This window comes from Symphodus melops (assembly GCF_947650265.1).
Source record: "Symphodus melops genome assembly, chromosome: 12".
Lineage (NCBI taxonomy): Eukaryota > Metazoa > Chordata > Actinopteri > Labriformes > Labridae > Symphodus > Symphodus melops.
This window is the reverse complement of record NC_136702.1, coordinates 22,625,292-22,643,080: the sequence shown is the minus strand read 5'-3', so window position 1 is coordinate 22,643,080 and position 17,789 is coordinate 22,625,292. Positions and strand designations below refer to the sequence as shown.

Genomic DNA, 17,789 nt, shown 5'->3' with positions numbered 1-17,789 from the left:
CAATCTGTTTAAAAATCATTAAATATCAGATCTTTGTTCTGATTCGTTGTCTTTACCAATATCTTTTTCTTAAATAAGTTTAATTCAATGAGCAGAGGTTTCACTTGTGTTTCCAAAAAGCATTTAAACTGCTACAGTCAGGTAAATACAGGCATGTTTGATATCGCTTTAAACTGTGGATATTTATTTAACAATTTGATCACAAATACAACCTCGTGGTGACAGTAGGAGTCCTTTAGGTGGGCTTTTAATTTCAGCAGGATTCATCACCCATGGACAACGAAACTTCTTAGAAATACATTAAATGAGAAAGTTCATTCACCCTGAATGACCCACAAATTATTGACAGCGAATTAATGGAAATACAGAGTAAAATGTAACCAAATACCAAAGTGAAAGTATTATAAAAGCTTAAAAAGATTTTACTACAGGTATAGTAAATATCTATGCGTAATAAAAGAGGAGATATTTTCAAAAGACTTTACTGACACTGACTTAAGTATTTTTCAATTGGACGATAACAAAACAAGCGCTTGTGTGGAGTTTCTCGTGGTAGCGCTCTGATTGGCGGATCTTACGGCTGGCCCGCCCACTTATACGCCCATGCGTGTTCTGATTGGCCAGCTGGGTCTCTGGACGGCATCGCAAGGTACGCTGGGAACTGAAGTCTGAATTGCGTTAAACTTCGAGACGAACTTAAATTAAAGAACTACAATTCCCGAGTAACAGCTGAAAAGAGATGAATTAACTCTTTCCCCGCCAGAGAATTCTAGAATGTTTGCCAGCCAGCGGCAGCCTTTTTCACCATTTTCACCAATCTTTCAAGACCCAAAGAATATTTTGTTCTTTGAATATGTAAATATTGAATACATCCAAAGAAAGATCAGAGCCTCTGCTTTCATATACAAAAAACTATTTTATTCAAACTTCATTCAATCTTTTTTTTTATCAGCACTTGAATATCGGCCATTTTTTACAACAAAACAACATTCTGGACATAAAGCTGAGAAAACAGCACTTTTGTAAAACACATTTATTTTCAAGAAAAAAATGTGATTTTGAGTTTACATTTGGATTCTTTTTACTTTCATTTGACAACTACAGTTATATTTTAAAATAAATAAAAATGATTACATAAAAGTATACATTTTCTTTGAATAGTGTAGCACGACAACATTTACAAACTATATTATAAATTTTTCTTCTCTTATACACTCAGAAATACTTAGTTTTTACAAGCACTTAAATATTATTATTATTTTCTATAATAAAACATTAGGTGAACAAAAACCTGATCAAGAACAGAGACAATTGTGTCTCCCAGGGAAGTGCCTTCTCCACAATAGGGTTTCATGTTGTAACAGTACCCTGTGGTCAGAATCACAAAGGATGTAGGATTTGATCCCATATTTGACAGGTTTTTGGGGATTGTATACCCTGAACGCTCGCCATCCACGCCACAGAAGCATACCTTCATCAATGCAAATGTTGGTGTTAGGTTGATACGTTTGACTGAATTTAGATATAAGGTAATATAAGACAGGGCGGACTTTGTACAACTTGTCAATCAATCAATCAATCTTTATTTATATAGCGTCAATTCATAACAGGCGTTATCTCAAGACACTTTACAAAAGCAGGTAAAGGACCTTACTGTTTGTCTGTTAACATTAACAAAAGAGCAGGTAACAAGACCATGCTCATTGTTATGTTTACAAAAAGCAGGTAAAGGACCTTACTTATGGCTAAGTGCTAAGTGTCAGTGCTATTTGCTGGCCTTGATTCATAATCATTGGAGTGTAGAAATCTCCATATGATTTCAAACTGGTTGCGGGACGTGACCTTGTTGAAGTAGGGGGTGGCCAAAATGTCATCTGTAGACCAGTACATTTCAAGGTCAGGCTTACGAATGATATGATGAAGAGCAGCAGCATCTTTTAGAGGTCCAGGATTCTCAGTGAAAAAGTCTTTTGGTTGCCAGTTCATTTTTTTCCACATCAGATTACCTGGACCAGGACCTGCACCTGGCTGGTTTACAGACCCTATTGCTTGGTCACCAGGTATTTGACCTCCACCACGCCCATAAGATCCACAGGTCCGACCTCTGCCTCTTTGCTGTGATCGACCTGTAAATAATTAGAATGACAATATTTTTATTCAACAGTGTGATGTGCACAAAGAGAGGAACGTTATTTTTCAGCCTCTTCATCACATCTTACCTCTTTCACCTTGGGTAGTTCTGTATAAAGGACACCTGGGCCTTGAATCCCTGGACTCTGTGTGTAAAATGTCATACAAATATTCATTTGGTAAATAGTTTGTGTGCAAAATGAAAGATACATTTATTTTTCATCTCCTCTCAAAAATTAGCAGATGCTCTCGTCTTGTATCGTGTAATAATCATACAATCTTAGTAACAGGTTATCAAACTAAAAAAATACACCATGTTATCATAACTCACCTCTTGCACCTCCGGTGGGTCTGTAAGAAGGAGACCTGGATCTTGGAGACCTGGACTCTGTGTCTGGAAAATGACAGTAAAATGTCATACAACCATTCATGTTGTACAAAATGAGAGAAAAATTATTTCTTTTTTTATCTTCTCTCACAACTTATCAGATGCTCTTGTCTTGTAGTATCTAATAATCATACAATCCAAGTAACATACTATCAAACTAAATAAAATATGTTATCATAACTCACCTCTTGCACCTACGTCTATGTCTGGACCTTGGGGACCTGGACCATGCAGACCTGGATCTTGGAGACCTGGACTCTGTGTCTGGAAATTACAATAAAAAGTCTGTCAATGACTCTACTCTCTCTAGCTCTATCTCCTGAGACCTCGCAGCTTAGCAACGCCTCAGAAGAACCTCAAACAGGAAGTGAAGAAACCACATTTGGATCTGGAAAGAATGTGTGTGTGTGTGTGTTCCTGAAAGAAATCTGTTGCCTGAGAGCGGGGCGGGACGGGGCGGGGCGGGGCTCAACAAGATAAGAAAAGGGAAACAGAGCAGAGACCATCATCTGTGTTTGGAAGCGCGAGAAGTCGTGTTCTGATAGCTCGTGGGAAGAGTTTAGTTTACACTTATCTGAAGCTATACAAGAACACTTTAGATCCAGTTTTTGTGCTTACAGACATTTTTTCATCGACGGCACGATCGAGGTAAGTCAGAGTAAGCGTGTGAAGTTTTATAGAGTACAGACGTGTGTGAAGTTTTATAGAGTACAGACGTGTGTGAAGTTTTATAGAGTACAGACGTGTGTGAAGTTTTATAGAGTACAGACGTGTGTGAAGTTTTATAGAGTACAGACGTGTGTGAAGTTTTATAGAGTACAGACGTGTGTGAAGTTTAGCCGGTGAAAGTGTCACTTTAAGATTGAGTGTTTCTCCTAAGCTATGTATGAATTATGTTTGGTGAATCCACATGAAGCTTGTTGCTCTGCCAAATGTCTTTGTAGGTCATGGGCCAAGCGGTGTCGAGACGTTGTTGGGAGGTATGTGTGTTAATGTGTAGTCTTCACTTTTGTTTCTGTAATGATCAAAATATAATTTCTGAGTGGAGCCGATGAAGCTTGTTGCTCTGTCAAACCTCCTTTATGTTTCATTGTATTTCTGTGTCGTTGCAGGTCATTGACTATGTGAAGCCATTCCTTGGTATGTGTTTTTTTGTTGTTTTTTTTTTATCTGTGAAAACATTCAGAGGTGTTAAAGAGGAAAAGTTCAGATTAATTCTAATATGATAACATCTCACAGAGCTTTACACTTCTGAGGCAACATTATCTCATTAGTAGAAACTATCACATTGTTTAAACAGCAGCAGTATAGAGACTGGGACAATTTGATTTAATGCTATTTATCATCATTATCTTCCATATTTACAGTTTCACCTCCAAAGATAGAAGCAAATGATGGCAGCGTTGTCACTAAAAGAGATATAAACGTGACTACAAAATCCCTGAAGATGAAGATTGAAACAGAGAGCGATGCAGGACAACGATCTGGTAAGTATTCATATTTTAATATCATAATATGTGATAAGTATAACATTGCTTTGCTACATTAAAGTCTGTAGCTGTTCTAATTCTAAAACTATGAATAGATTTGATCCTTTAATCAACATTGATGTAAACACAAGTTTTGAACATGTTTCATGTCCTTGTTTAGGGACGGCTGGTCCTCCGGGGACCCGAGCAGAATTCTCTGCTAGAGGTGGCAGTGTAATATGTGCCGATCAAATAAGCGGCAATGTGGACGGCAATGTTGATCTGTCAGTGTCTGTGAAAAGATCCAAAGTACGTACATGCAGGTACACTTACATAGTTGTTAAAGGTAGGGGAGGTCATTTTCTCCAGATACGTTTTTTAAATATTTTGCTTCGTCTTTAGTTCCTGACAGTGAATAATAACTCATGTGCTCTGAAAAAGAAATGAACAAAAATCTGTCATCTGTAGCATTTGTAAACGCATAAAAACCAGTGTTTGCACTCGACCACGTTTTATAAACCAATCAAGACTCTCTACCCCATGCATGCACGAGCCCACACTCAAAGCATGAGCTGAAAATGACCTTCCCTGCCTTCAAGAGACAATAATGTGTTTAATGTTGATGTCAGCTAATCCTAACTCTGCTCTTTACACAGGCCAAGTAGATGAGACACTGGTGCTTTCTTCTCAGGTATATACAAACCACACACACACACACACACACACACAGTTTGATTCATGCTCATGCATGCCATCACATCCATACTGTGTGAATGGGCCTGGGGTCATGCGGAGTGCAACTGTTGTAAATGTGAAAGTGCTTGTCCTATGGAGACCTTGTATCTGAACATTGCTGATATTGGCAGAAGTCTGTGGCATGCCAAATATGACCTGGATGAAGTTATAGATTTGTTGTTACTGTTATTATTAGTCACTATTGTTGATTGGCAGGTCAATACCCTCCATTGTTAACAATCTCTTACCTTCAAAAGTAATCCTGAAGACCTATGATTATCAGACGTGTACCCTAGATGATTTACTATAACTCTCCATAAGTATATGTTAACCATTATGTATAAACAGTATACATACAGATTTTATGTGTTAAGGTCATGTTTTTTGACTTTCAGTGCTTTTGACATTTGGCCTGCACTTGGTGAGAAGCTGACAGTGAAGCTGGTTGATTCTCCTGGATCATTGTCGGACAGGTTCCAGCATCATTTGGGATCTCCATGGGACAGTCCTGTCCATTGTCTTCACCATCTACACCACTGACTTCAACTACTGTACAACATTCAATATGTCCTTGTACTTATGCATAATATGTCTTTAGACATATGTTATGTGAAGGAGCTATTGTCCCTACCCCCTTTGGATTAATAAAGTATTTTCTGAATATTTATCTATCTAATCATTTGTCAGCAACACCCTGTGATATTACACGTATACTCAACTGTGAAATTACTATATCCTGTGCATCCCATGCTCTTCGATTTAGTATATTTAAAATATGTAGTTCTAAATAGTTGTGTTTCTGTTTTTATCATGCAGTGATTTTTATATAAAACAGCAGATGTGCCTTAATGTCAAATATCTCATCCTCTATAACCAGTAGAACCAGACAAGTTAATCTGACACAAATTAAGAACTTTTGTCCATTAAAAACGTTTAAATGGTATCATATCTGAGATACCTTGTGATCATACATGCAGTCCAAATAACTCACGTCTACCAAATTTGACACTAAAACAAGGCACAATATCATGTAAATAAGGTATGTAGACTATGATGTAAATAAAATAAATACCATACAACTGAGCATACATTTAACTTTAGGTACCAGTAAGTGAACCAAATGTAAACAAAAATGTGTATGCACTGCATTTACACATCTAGACATACAACAAATACATACAATATTATATACATTTATTTTACATTATATATTTATTCTATTATATATATATTATAATTAAATATATATTCTGTTATCAATATATTTATTATATATATTGTATTATATATTTTAATATTACATTATATATGTATTACATAATCAATGTTTTATATATTCAAATATATTAATTTATTGTGTATATATATATATATATATATATATATATATATATATGTAATTTATATTTTAATTATTATAGATATTATTGTCCCTACGAGTTCAGGGTCGTATAATTATAACACAACCAGTTAGGTAAATATACTAGAATAAATAATGATTAAACAGAAACAGGAAAATAAACATTCACACAAAATAAATATAAAATAATACAATCAGTTAAATATACTGGCACTCTCAAAAGTGCTATTAAAAACCTCAACACAACTAACAGCAATATGTAAAGCTGCAATATTTCAATAACAGTGTTTCTTACCCCCTGACAGGAACATGACCGAGTTTGAGACCCACATAGGAACCACATAAACAAAGAACCTGGAAGTGGTTTCAGTGTGAGAGAGAACAATAGAAATGTGTTGGGGTTTCTTTCTTTCTTGGTTGATTTTACAGTTGATCAAACAACATTTTATTGCAGTTTGAACGATTGTTTGATTCAGCTTTTGATAATTTAACCTGCTGGTGGGCTGATTGTCATTTGGTTTGGTAAAATATGAAACATTTAAACACTACTGACTGCAGCATTTTAATAATGGTGTTTGTTCACACCCCCCTCCCCATTTAAAACAGGAAAATGGCTCAGACAGCACCTGGGGTCTGTGACTGAGAGGCCAAGCACTCATTTTTGGCCAAGCACTGCATTTTTGAAATCTTCAAGTGTTGCAAAAGTCTTGCCAGTAAGTCCTCTGGAGGTTGATGACCTGGATTTCTCACAGTAGGTTTTCTTCCTGTATTTTACATGTCCTTGAGTGGACTGGCCGCAAAGCACACACATGTACAGTTTCACTGTCTGAGGTTTTGTGCCACTAAGTTCAGCTCTCTTTCTCTTGTACAGAGTTGATCTTGCTGGAGAGATGGTCGAGGAAAGAGGTTGGGACAGCAAAAAAGTTGGCCCCTGCTGCTGCTTTGGGTAAAGAGCTGGAGGTAATGGCACGTGTGCAGTTGCCACAGGCTGACTTAACACGGGGGCGGGCTGGAGTCCTGCTGCCGTGGAAATGATCTGTGGTGCTAGTGGCTGCTGAGGAATGACTGCAGTAGGAAGCCTCAGTTTGCGTTTTGTTATGGAAAATTTTACTCCATGTGTACTACGAAGGTCTCATAGAATCTGTCATATAAAATGCATCTAAAATGTCTTAGAATATTACAAGCACAGCCTATCGGGTGTTTTGTTTCCCATCATTTCTCTCCCTTTATTCTGTTTCTCACTCTGTACATGTGGGAAGAGTCACCCAGGCTCTTTCTCACTGGACTCCATCTCCTTCTCAGCCTTGGTCTCTCTTTTCTCACACTAGGGGTAGATTGTGCCCTGCCAGGTGGGCAGTGGCTCTATGTGGCGTGATGAGGAAGTGATCTGTGTAGTGTGATGGAAATGTTTGCCTTTTCTCGGGGCCTCTTTCTCTCCTCACCGTGTGAGAGAGGGGTCTTCGAACGCTTATCTTGCCTTCGAATAAATGTTCATTGAGACCAGATCGATCTTGGGGTTCCTTTTTGAATAGATCTTCTCACTCTTTATTTTCACTCGTTCCTGCCAAAGACGGCGAGACCTCATACTGGTGTGTGGTCTCTGATCTGGGAGCTCTGCTGTGGGGGGTTGGCTGGCACTGGTAGAAACTCATTAGTAGAAACTACCACATTGTTTAAACAGCAGCAGTAAAGACTGGTACAATTGGACTTATTGGTATTTATTGTCATTATCTTCGATATTTACAGTTTCACCTGCAAAGATGGAAGCAGATGATAGCAGCGTTGTCAGTGCGAGAGTTATAAACGTGAATGCAAAATCCCTGAAGATGAACATTGAAACAGAGAGCGATGCAGGACATGGGGCCAGCCCCCCTGAGCTGCCCAGGAGCTCTCGTGTGTGTATGTGTGTGTGTGTGCGTGTGTCCCTTTGCCTACCTCATTCAACCCTTTTTTTAGAAACACTGCAAGTTCTTCCTAAATTCAGTGCAAAAACCCTTTAAAAACACAGACTACAAGCTGAATTTGTTGTGCCAATAAATAAGTGAAAAAAAAGTGATTTGATGTAAATAAGCTCGCATAAGAATGGGGGATGCCGTGATTTTCAAAGCGGACACAATCCAGGCAGAGAAAGGAGCCGTTAATCACATGATGTACGCGGCCACCTCACTTCTCTCAGCTTCTCTGTGTCTGGATCACCATGGAAACCCTGTAGCTGTGCCTCGTAGGAGGGTAGATTGGTCGGATTCCTTAGTTGGGAGTGAGCGAGAGATCTGCCAGTCCCAGGCAGTAACTGGTACTTTGATACAAAGCTATAATTATTTATTATCTTTACACAGGCCAAGTAGATGAGACACTGGCGCTTTCTTCTCAGGTATATACAAACGACTCACACACACACTTCACCCCCGACCCCCCCACCCCCCCGTCATTGACTGAAATTGGAACTTATTGTTGAAAGGTCCCAGATGATTCACCTCACCACACCGGTCTGAAGCGAGGGAGACTGCTCATCGTCAACAGCTGAAGAGCTCAACTGACACTTTGACTCCCTCACAGGAGAATTTTCACTCAAGCTGAGTTCAGGCTGAATTTAGCTAATCACAATAGTCATTTTTTACTTTTATAAACCTTATCATAAAAGTTGATATGTATTACATGCATAATGTGTACTTATAACATTGGAAGGAGTGTCATATTATTATGTGTTAGAATAGTTGGCGGTCATAAAACTGCTTGTGTGAGTGCAGGCTGTAAATCTTATTGGGGGTACTGGACTGCTCACATAGTGGGGTGCGTAGAAGTGCCCTGTTAGAGATAAGGGAGTGTCCTGCAGCTGCATGAGAAACACACATATAACCATATATGTCTTGTTTTTGCTACATTATTTTTGACATAACCCAAAATGAATATTGAAATTTTCATGACGTAAATGTAAAGTCAACCATAGTATATAGGAGGGAAGCACAAGCTTCTCTCTGGTTCAGTCTTCCTTTTTGGGACTTGACTTTTGCTCTACACTTGTTCTGCACCTGTGATCAGCTGACTTATATTCTCTTTTATTTAGCTCTAGTCACTCACTGTGAGAGTAGCACTTTTTTGTAGGATTTGTATTATTTTGTAATCTCTGTGTTTAATCAATTGTGTTATTATAAAATAAAAGGAAACCTTCCATTGTAAGGACTTTCCAACAAAAACCCTTTTCCTTTTAGATCTTATATTTTCTTCTTGTTGGACCACGACGGACCAAAGGGATAGAAGACTGAGGTAAGAAGCTTTTTGTCCCCATTGTTCCAATACCAGAGAGGAAAACATAGACTGGGGAGGGACACTCCGCTTTAAAGTGGTTAGGACCCACTAGGGCAGGGTTCCCCAATTAGGTTTTAATTTAAATTATGTCCAGGTTGCCAAGTCGAGGGCCAATTTGTCTGATATTGTTCTTTTTTTCATTGGACCAGTAAACTTTGTTTTATGTGCAGCTGTTATTGTTGCTGCTATTATTAAAATACTATTATTGTAATGATTAGTTGTACCAGTGATAGTTAGTTGTAGTAGCAGATATAGTAGTCGTCATAGCTTGTGTTGAAGGACAGACGAGAAAAAATGCACACTTGAAAGAGAATAAGTCAGTATCAACACTATTTATTTAAATGCCTTGGGAAAATATTTTGATCAAAATAATTATGACCAGTTAGATCAACAACAAAAACCAACAGCACCACAGCAAGTGGTGCACAAGACAAACAAGAGTATCCTCAGCCAAAGATAATGATAACTTTTTTACAGACCTGGAATATTTCTACAGAACCAATATCAGTAACATGGATGCTGATTGTTAAACAGTGTACCCTTCAGTAAAATGTGCAGATGGCTTTCAGCTTTCCACACAGACAGCTGTCAGCAGCTTTTCTACAACTACAGTCACCTAAAGAACAGCCAGGTGAGACTTTGTAACAGTCAGACTGGAGGACATCAGAACCAACACACACACACACACACACACACAGATTATCAGTTTGTCCCTTTTAAAAATAATAGAGGAGATAAGAACACAAAACATTTTTAGTAAAGCTTGTTTAAAATATGTTTTTACCAAATAACGGGCTGTAAACAACAAATATTCTTTTCTTGTGGCAAACAATATAATTTGGTTTTATTTATTTTTTTAATTACAATGATTGTTTATTTTATTGTTGCATGACATTTTAACAGTAAGTAATTGTGTTCTCTCATTTTATTAATTTACTCTTTTTGATTGAAAATTAATATATTTTTACTCACCAATCAGTGAGAGAAGTGAGAGCGACGGGATGAGGCAATCTTTCTGATGTTGGGCTTGTACTCTGTTGTTGCAATCCTGAGGCACTGTCCAAGATGTGTATTGGAGAGTCTGTTTCTGTCCTGACTCTTGATGTTCATTGAAGAAAATGATGACTCACATATATATGTGGAGGGGAACATTGTCAGTAAAAGCATTGCAACAGCTCTGGTGTTTCTGAATCGAGCTTGTGGAACCATGTTGATCCAAAAGTCACTTACTCCAACATCCTTGTGGTGTGCTTTGAGCAAATCAGAAGTTGCCATTTCCAAGACCTCCATCTGAAGAGCTGCCTCATCAATAGAAGGCACCAGTGTTTTGGCCTCTGCAGTCCACTGGCCATCAGCTGGAACAGAGAACGGCTGTCTCAGGAAGAGGAGGATGTCACTTGAGAGTTTAGGGGAGTTTTCAAATCGTTCCTTGAAGTTTTTTGCTAAACTTGACACAAAATCCTTCATCGCTGGATGTTCCTGCATGTCGTGCTTTTCACAATGCTCCCGCAGCCGTGGAAAGTGCAACTTTCTTCCGTGAATGTCTCTCTCCAGAAGGTTCAGCTTTGACTGGAAAGATTCAACTGCCTCGTACATGTCAGCAACAGTGTGGTTTTGGCCCTGTAGTTGCAGGTTTAGGTGGTTTAGATGAGACATAATGTCACACAAAAAATTAACATCTGCCATCACCTTCTTGTCAATTAAAAAGCACCAAAATTCTTGGCCTTTTTTGCCGTCTGTCACCACTGATACGATTTTGCTCAAATCCAAGCCGTTCTTCTCAAAGAACTATGTCAACTCGTTAAATACGATTTCTCCGGTTGTGCGCCCCGGTAGAGGAAGCAAACAAAGCAGCTCTTCCTGAAATGTCATCCCATCAAAAAATCTTACAAACACAGCCAGTTGCTCCATATCGGTTCGGTCACAGGACGAATCTACTGCTAGTGATATGTTTTCTGCTTTCTTCAGATCGGTGAGTAGAATGCAAAAACACTCCTCTGCTAAAACTTCTACTCTTCTGGTTGCCATGTTTGCCGACAGTGGCACTTGCTTTAACAGCTCCACAAGAGCTTTCTTCTTTTTCTCATCATGACTTAAAACTTCACCTGCCATATCAACTGCACACGTTTTAATCAACTCGGCATCAGCAAAGGGCTTCTTAGCTTTAGTAAGGGTCCATGAAACCTGCAGTGATGCAGCTGTGGCGCTCTCTTGTGCGGATGTTGATTTATTTATAGTAGAAACGGACTGCTTGTATGACGTTAGCATGCTTGCTATTTTCAGTTTAAGCTGATCTGATTTTGTTGGGTAGTTGGCATTGAAGCTAACTGCATGCATAGTGTTGAAGTGCCGCTTTAGATTCTCGACTTTACTCACAGCAACAGTTTGCGTGCATATTAAACATGTTGGTTTTGCATTGGCATGGTCCGGTAAAATAAAACAAAATTCCTGTGTCCAGTTAGCTTTAAACTGACGGTTCTCCTGGTCAACCTTCCGCTTCTTAACAGAGGCCATGTTGTTCTTGGTCCATTATTTATCGTCTCTTGCTGGTAATATTTCGCTTTGCTAAAGCGTTCGGCTAGCTGGTGATGACTGAGAGAAGAGGATTAAGCGTGTGCGCGCATACGTGTACGCATGCGCAGAAGGGCAGTAACACGGGTCAAGTGTACGGTGAGGGATGAGGTCAAAATATAAACAAACACTATATTTCAACTAATGTCAGGTTATTACATTGCGTCACTGGGTCCGCACAGGCCGGACACTGAGCCCTTGCGGGCCGGATTTGGCCCGGGGGCCGCTAATTGGGGATGGCTGCACTAGGGTGTGAGAGACCCAAGGAGAGTCCCCTCCAGGAAACGGCTGCGAAAGAGGCCTTTCTAGTATTAACAGCCTATGATCTGATAGAGGGGAATGACTTAAAACTGTAATAACTCAATAACTTTAAAGATAAACTGAAAACTGTGTATTTCTTTAACCGCTCCTAATAACCAATAGTGATGTTCTAGTTCAAGGCAGCAGCGATATCTTTATGAAAGGCAGTTATTGGTCCTCCTGACGAGATTCACTCGGCCCAGACCAAGCAATCAAAGTGAGGCAGGGTCGAGGTTTCAAGGTCAAGTAGTAAATAAGAGCAACAAACTAGGATATTAAAATAATGCCTAAAGCACTTGGTGAGAAGCTGACAGTGAAGCTGGTTGATTCTCCTCTTCTCCTGGATCATTTACACCTGGCTGGCAGACCCCATTGTCGGACAGGTTCCAGCATCATTTGGGATCTCCATGGGACAGTCCTGTCCATTGTCTTCACCATCTACACCACTGACTTCAACTACTGTACAACATTCAATATGTCCTTGTACTTATGCATAATATGTCTTTAGACATATGTTATGTGAAGGAGCTATTGTCCCTACCCCCTTTGGATTAATAAAGTATTTTCTGAATATTTATCTATCTAATCATTTGTCAGCAACACCCTGTGATATTACACGTATACTCAACTGTGAAATTACTATATCCTGTGCATCCCATGCTCTTCGATTTAGTATATTTAAAATATGTAGTTCTAAATAGTTGTGTTTCTGTTTTTATCATGCAGTGATTTTTATATAAAACAGCAGATGTGCCTTAATGCGCAAGTGAGGACCGACATGAGGACCTGACTGAGCTCATTGGCCACGTTGGTGCACCACTCCGCGGTGCCCTTTCCCTCACCAGAGAGTTTCTTGCAGATCTGATGATGGAAAAAAGGGAGTCAATCCGTTGGTGTAGCAGGAAAGGCAAATAAAATGATCAGATGTATTTTTCCAAGCTGCCTTTATTTTATTTTTTATTTATTTTTTTACAAATAAACACAATCTTTCTGTCCACAATTATTTTTATAATGACCACAATATTTTGTATCCATGTACCTATTATAGTATATGGAGCCCATTGAGACTTTTTTTTTTTATCTTTAAGGCTAAATTAACCTGCTTTTCTCATACTTGGGTGATTTATGTGAAAAGTGCTGTAAGCCACAGTCTTCATTCTGCAACACAGATGAAACCCGAACCCAAAGTGCATCTTGAAATGGAGAAAATTTGTTTCTACTTCAGGCATAGCAGATGTGTGTTGGGGAGCTGGTCTCTTTAAATGATTTTAAATTTACATTGACGATGTAGGAGGAAGATGGATCAGGTTGCAGATGTTTAGCATAATGACTTTTTACTATGTGATCATGGACATTTTGACCTGTGTTTTATAATTTTGTATGTCTGTTACTTTGCTGAGGTGTGCTGCTCCTGCCTGTATCGGCAGGACGCTTGTACAGTAGAATCTTAATCTCAATAAGGTTTTTCCTGGTTTTATAAACTAAATAAAAACATGTAAATAAAACATGTTACTGTGTCAAAGTTACCTTCTTGGTGGAGTCGTATTTGAGAACTTTGCCAAAAGTGGATCTGAGTGCGGTAGTCCTCTATGTTCTCCGCTTCCACAACGAGGAAGGCTTTCCTCAGCAGCTTAGGTGACGGGAGCTCCCTTCTTGTCCGTGGACGCTGAAACTGATGGCTGAGTGTCCCTGGAAGCAGAGGTGGATGTTAATATTACACACACAGATACAGAGACATAAAAAGACAATGTTTCTTTTGACTAAACTGTAGCAGTATGTCACTGAATTAAGTATTTATTTAATCTCTCCTGCTCACTTGTAGTATTCTCAGAGAGCCAGCAGAGGTCCCCACATTCATATTACATTATGGTCTCCTGTTGTTTTTAATGTAACCTGACTAAGGACAGCAGATGAAAAATATATATTAAATCTAGCAGAGTTGGCATGTTGAATGTGACTTACTTATGATCCCACCAGGTTTGTTGAGCTGGCTAAGGAGGGTGGTGTAGAGGTCTTTTCTTTGCAGGTAATCCTCACAGTGGCTCTCCTGGACCTGCCTCCAGACCTTGGCCATGGTGTTGCCCTCAGTGCGATCCCTCATCAACCGAATTATCTGCTTGTCCACCCCACGCCTGAGATGACAGCACAATCATGTGAAACTGTGTTGTTTTATGTAAATTCCAAGTATTTGGAAATAAAATAGAAACTTACCTCAGTGTCAAAACAGCAGGGAACATCGCTTGATGAGCTGGACTCAGCTGTCTGATTATGGCTGCATCCCATGCCAGAAAGCAGCCAATTGAAAGCGTTGCTGACTCCTTGGCAGCTTTCCTGCACGCATTACAGGCCAGGACCTCTGTCAGCATAGAGTACCAGCCAGACATCTCGCAGATGTGTCACACTGTGTGGGAATAGCCACAGCAGTAAAGGCACGCCTTGCTGTCCCCTTGCGCAGGGCAATCCGTCCTGGGACAGCGAAGACTGTAACCCCACACACCGACCGGTCTCCAAAAAAACAAACAGCTTCGAAAAAAGCGGTCTGCTGAGGGCACTCCCCCCGCCACCACACCGGGACTCTCAGGGGGATGAAACCACATCCGGTCATCTCTCAGCACAACTCTTTTCTTCACCCTTCCACATCTGTCCTCGTAAGACATTTCTTTTTGAAAGAGTCCTCTCTCCAGATCCTCTTTCAGCCATCTGATGTCCGCACCTGGAAGACCGTGAGGGTCAGACTCCCACAGTTTGTGCCAGCCCTCAAATGACACCTGGTTACAACGAAGACAAAACGTTCATTAACCAACCATTGAGCATGCTCACTGCAGAGCTGTTTCTACTTTAAACTGTATTGTGTTTTTATGTATTACTTAGATTATTAGTATAAACATGTATGTTGATACTGTAAGCTTGGTGTGATTGATCTATGAAATATGTCCTTACTGGTGATGGTGAAACTGGGTCCCTCTGTGAGGGGTCCGGTTGAGCGGTCTGGTTGAGCCTCTTTCTCAGCGGCAGCTTGAAGAAAATGAGGGTCAAGGTTATGAAAGCCACTGAATTCTCAATCCAGCTTTCAAACATGACCCTAATAAAAAAACATGGACTTGTAATTTCTATTCTTGCCTAAGAATACCCTGCGGTGTTTTCACTGAATTGGGTGAGAAGATTCAGGGCACTTCTTTCCTTACTGGCCAGCTTGAGAATCTTCTTACTGAACTGCGGTGAACAGGTTTCTGTAAGCCTTGAAGAGGTTTCTTGTAGGAGAAGGAGGAAATCTTGAGCTATTTGCAGAAGAGAGACAAAATAACAGACATTGGTGTATTTAATGTGTTGGAGAGGCCAGTCAAGAGAAGCCCAGATTTGTGTCTGTTAAACTGATGTGTACTTACTGCTGGCCAGGTGCAGCCTGTGTCCAAAACGTTGCTCCAGCAGTTGTTTCCATGTTACAAATTAGTCGGGCCAGTATGATGTGACTCCACACGTGGTAATATGCTTTAAAGAGGACAGTACATTAATAAACACACACACACACAGAGGGGAAGCATTAACAGCAAATGAAAATAAAATAAATGAAATTCATTTATTTTCCATTAATTAAACTCCTCTACTTCATCCTCACACAAACCTAAAACAGCACAGCAGAAACATTTAGCCCGAGTTGTTTCTTACTGTTACTTGTACATGCAATGTGCTGTCTTAGACACACAATTACGAAATACAAACAAAGACACGCTCACCTTCAAACTTTGGTGTCAACAGCTCCAAGTGCCACGCCGCCAGTGTCTCACCAACAAAACTGTCCAATAAATATCTCTAGAAAAACAGAAACAATCGTAAATCTTACCGTCCTGACACTCTAAGAAATACATTTCTGTTATTTCCATCTCAATGACAGTGCTGGTATGACTCCCTCAACCTGTTCAAATCTCATTTAAAAGATTGTGTGTAGTCACACCTTATACTGTATGAAGTTAGTCTTTAAATGCTTAGACGTTATGATCAATACAAGCCTTTCACTGAAAGCCTATTCTTAAATGAAGTGTCATATTTAAACAGAATAGCTTCAACTCCCTTGACCTGTACAAATGTTCAGCTAGTCTGAGGTCAGTCCCTGATCAGAGGGGAGTCACCTCACACCATGTTGAACAGTGTTGCTGGCTGCTGACATAGACACACAGTCACAGGCAGATTATCATGAAGTCATCCTCAGCTCACTCTGTATATTGACTGTTCACAACATATTCACACACATAGGTGACTACACAAACACAAACTCACAACACTGATGTACACTGTAACACAGGACCACGTACAACTACGCATGCGTGATGCTAATCGAATAAGCCGGCTAAACTGTTAGCCTAACTCGTGCTAATACGTTTCTCTTTAAACTTCACAGAACACAAACAACTTCTGGAAGAACTATACACTTTAATCTAACACCCAGGGCAAAAGACACACCACTTTTATTCTATTTCTTACCTGAAAAAGGCTCTTTGAGTGAAGGAGATGAGACACGACACGGTCCTCAGCTCAGCCGTTACGCCCCCTGCTGGTGTCTCCTGATAAATACATCAACACATTAGAAGACCTTTCACCTAAACCACAAAAAAACACAACTTCACACGTCTGTAACTGACTGTAAATAAGAGACTATAATATCTGAAGTCATTTCTCACATCTCTTTTAATCATAAAGCTGCCACCTGCTGTTATCGTTACAGGCTAACATTAGCGTCTTCAGCAGCCTGGGATGACTCGACACTTTACAACAACTATCCATTTAAACTGGTCGCAACCGGAACAAAGCTCAAAGTGAACGTGTAAATCCACGCGATCACTATAACGTTAATATTTGTGTGATGGCCTTGGGACTAATGTTAACGTCAGTAAAAAGTCCCCGTCTGATGAATGACCACGTTTAACGTTAGGGCGTTAGGGCTATATGAACCAAACACAATTAGCCATCTAACATTATGATGGGTCATAATGGAAAACAGAAAATAAAAGACTGAAAGTCTAAATTAATGTTAATCAACGAACTAACAAACTAAATGATACTAGGTTACCGTTATATTTGCTATAACTCAAAGTAAGTTAACTAGCTGAAAAACGTTATGTTACGCCAGTCAACAAGTAAAAAGTAATGACTTTGCCATAATTGTTTTGTTATAATTAATAGCACTCGTGTATTGATATTGTTTAGTGTGAAAATTATGTTTAAAAAATGTATTTTAGGTACTTACCGAAGTCCAACGTTCAAACACAGCCGACCGTTAGTCAGTCGCGAGGAGGGAAGTGGGCGGGGCTTCTGACCCCGCGCGGGGTTGTGACAAGGCCAGCTCAGCCGTTGGATCACTTCAGCCCATCTCAATCACCTAATATTGGGTCAATATTCCCGCCGTGGCCAAAATCAACCCATTGAAATGACCCAGCAGTTCAGGACCCAGCGATTGGGTCATGTAAATGACCCATTATTATTTAGGGAGTTGCCTTTACCAATATCTTTTTCTTAAATAAGTGTAGTTGAATGA

At 39.7% G+C, this 17,789-nt stretch overlaps 2 protein-coding genes and 2 long non-coding RNA genes across 6 annotated transcripts; 1 reads left to right on the top strand and 3 right to left on the bottom strand.

Annotated features, from left to right (window-relative positions):
• Nucleotides 1–2,041: 2,041 nt before the first annotated feature.
• On the bottom strand, nt 2,042–2,694 carry LOC306832244. The gene is made up of 3 exons (XR_013780202.1): nt 2,462–2,694; nt 2,220–2,276; nt 2,042–2,126 (listed from the first exon to the last, which is right to left on the bottom strand). It is a non-coding gene; the product is annotated as an uncharacterized lncRNA (long non-coding RNA).
• A 343-nt stretch (nt 2,695–3,037) lies between these two features.
• LOC306832243 (uncharacterized protein) lies at nt 3,038–5,295 on the top strand. Its single transcript, XM_079356751.1, has 7 exons — nt 3,038–3,166; nt 3,463–3,498; nt 3,631–3,658; nt 3,886–4,005; nt 4,169–4,296; nt 4,644–4,678; nt 5,118–5,295. Exons 2-6 carry the CDS (start codon nt 3,466–3,468, stop codon nt 4,650–4,652), a joined length of 318 nt encoding a protein of 105 aa, XP_079212877.1. The 5' UTR covers nt 3,038–3,166; nt 3,463–3,465; the 3' UTR covers nt 4,653–4,678; nt 5,118–5,295.
• Nucleotides 5,296–13,026: 7,731 nt separating this feature from the next.
• Nucleotides 13,027–15,270, bottom strand: LOC306833214 (uncharacterized protein). 2 transcript variants are annotated; one of them, XM_079358327.1, is made up of 5 exons: nt 15,200–15,270; nt 14,471–15,027; nt 14,222–14,391; nt 13,787–13,948; nt 13,027–13,120 (listed from the first exon to the last, which is right to left on the bottom strand). In XM_079358327.1, the coding sequence occupies exons 2-5, from the start codon at nt 14,641–14,643 to the stop codon at nt 13,098–13,100; spliced, it is 528 nt and encodes a 175-aa protein (XP_079214453.1). In that variant the 5' UTR covers nt 14,644–15,027; nt 15,200–15,270; the 3' UTR covers nt 13,027–13,097. The 2 variants fall into 2 exon arrangements, with proteins under 2 accessions (XP_079214453.1, XP_079214454.1); XM_079358328.1 differs by lacking the exon at nt 15,200–15,270 and having other exon boundaries at nt 14,234–14,391; nt 14,471–15,122.
• A 125-nt stretch (nt 15,271–15,395) lies between these two features.
• Nucleotides 15,396–16,792, bottom strand: LOC306833153. 2 transcript variants are annotated; one of them, XR_013780311.1, is made up of 3 exons: nt 16,739–16,792; nt 15,994–16,069; nt 15,396–15,748 (listed from the first exon to the last, which is right to left on the bottom strand). It is a non-coding gene; the product is annotated as an uncharacterized lncRNA (long non-coding RNA). The 2 variants fall into 2 exon arrangements; XR_013780312.1 differs by having other exon boundaries at nt 15,396–15,729.
• Between the last annotated feature and the right edge of the window lie 997 nt (nt 16,793–17,789).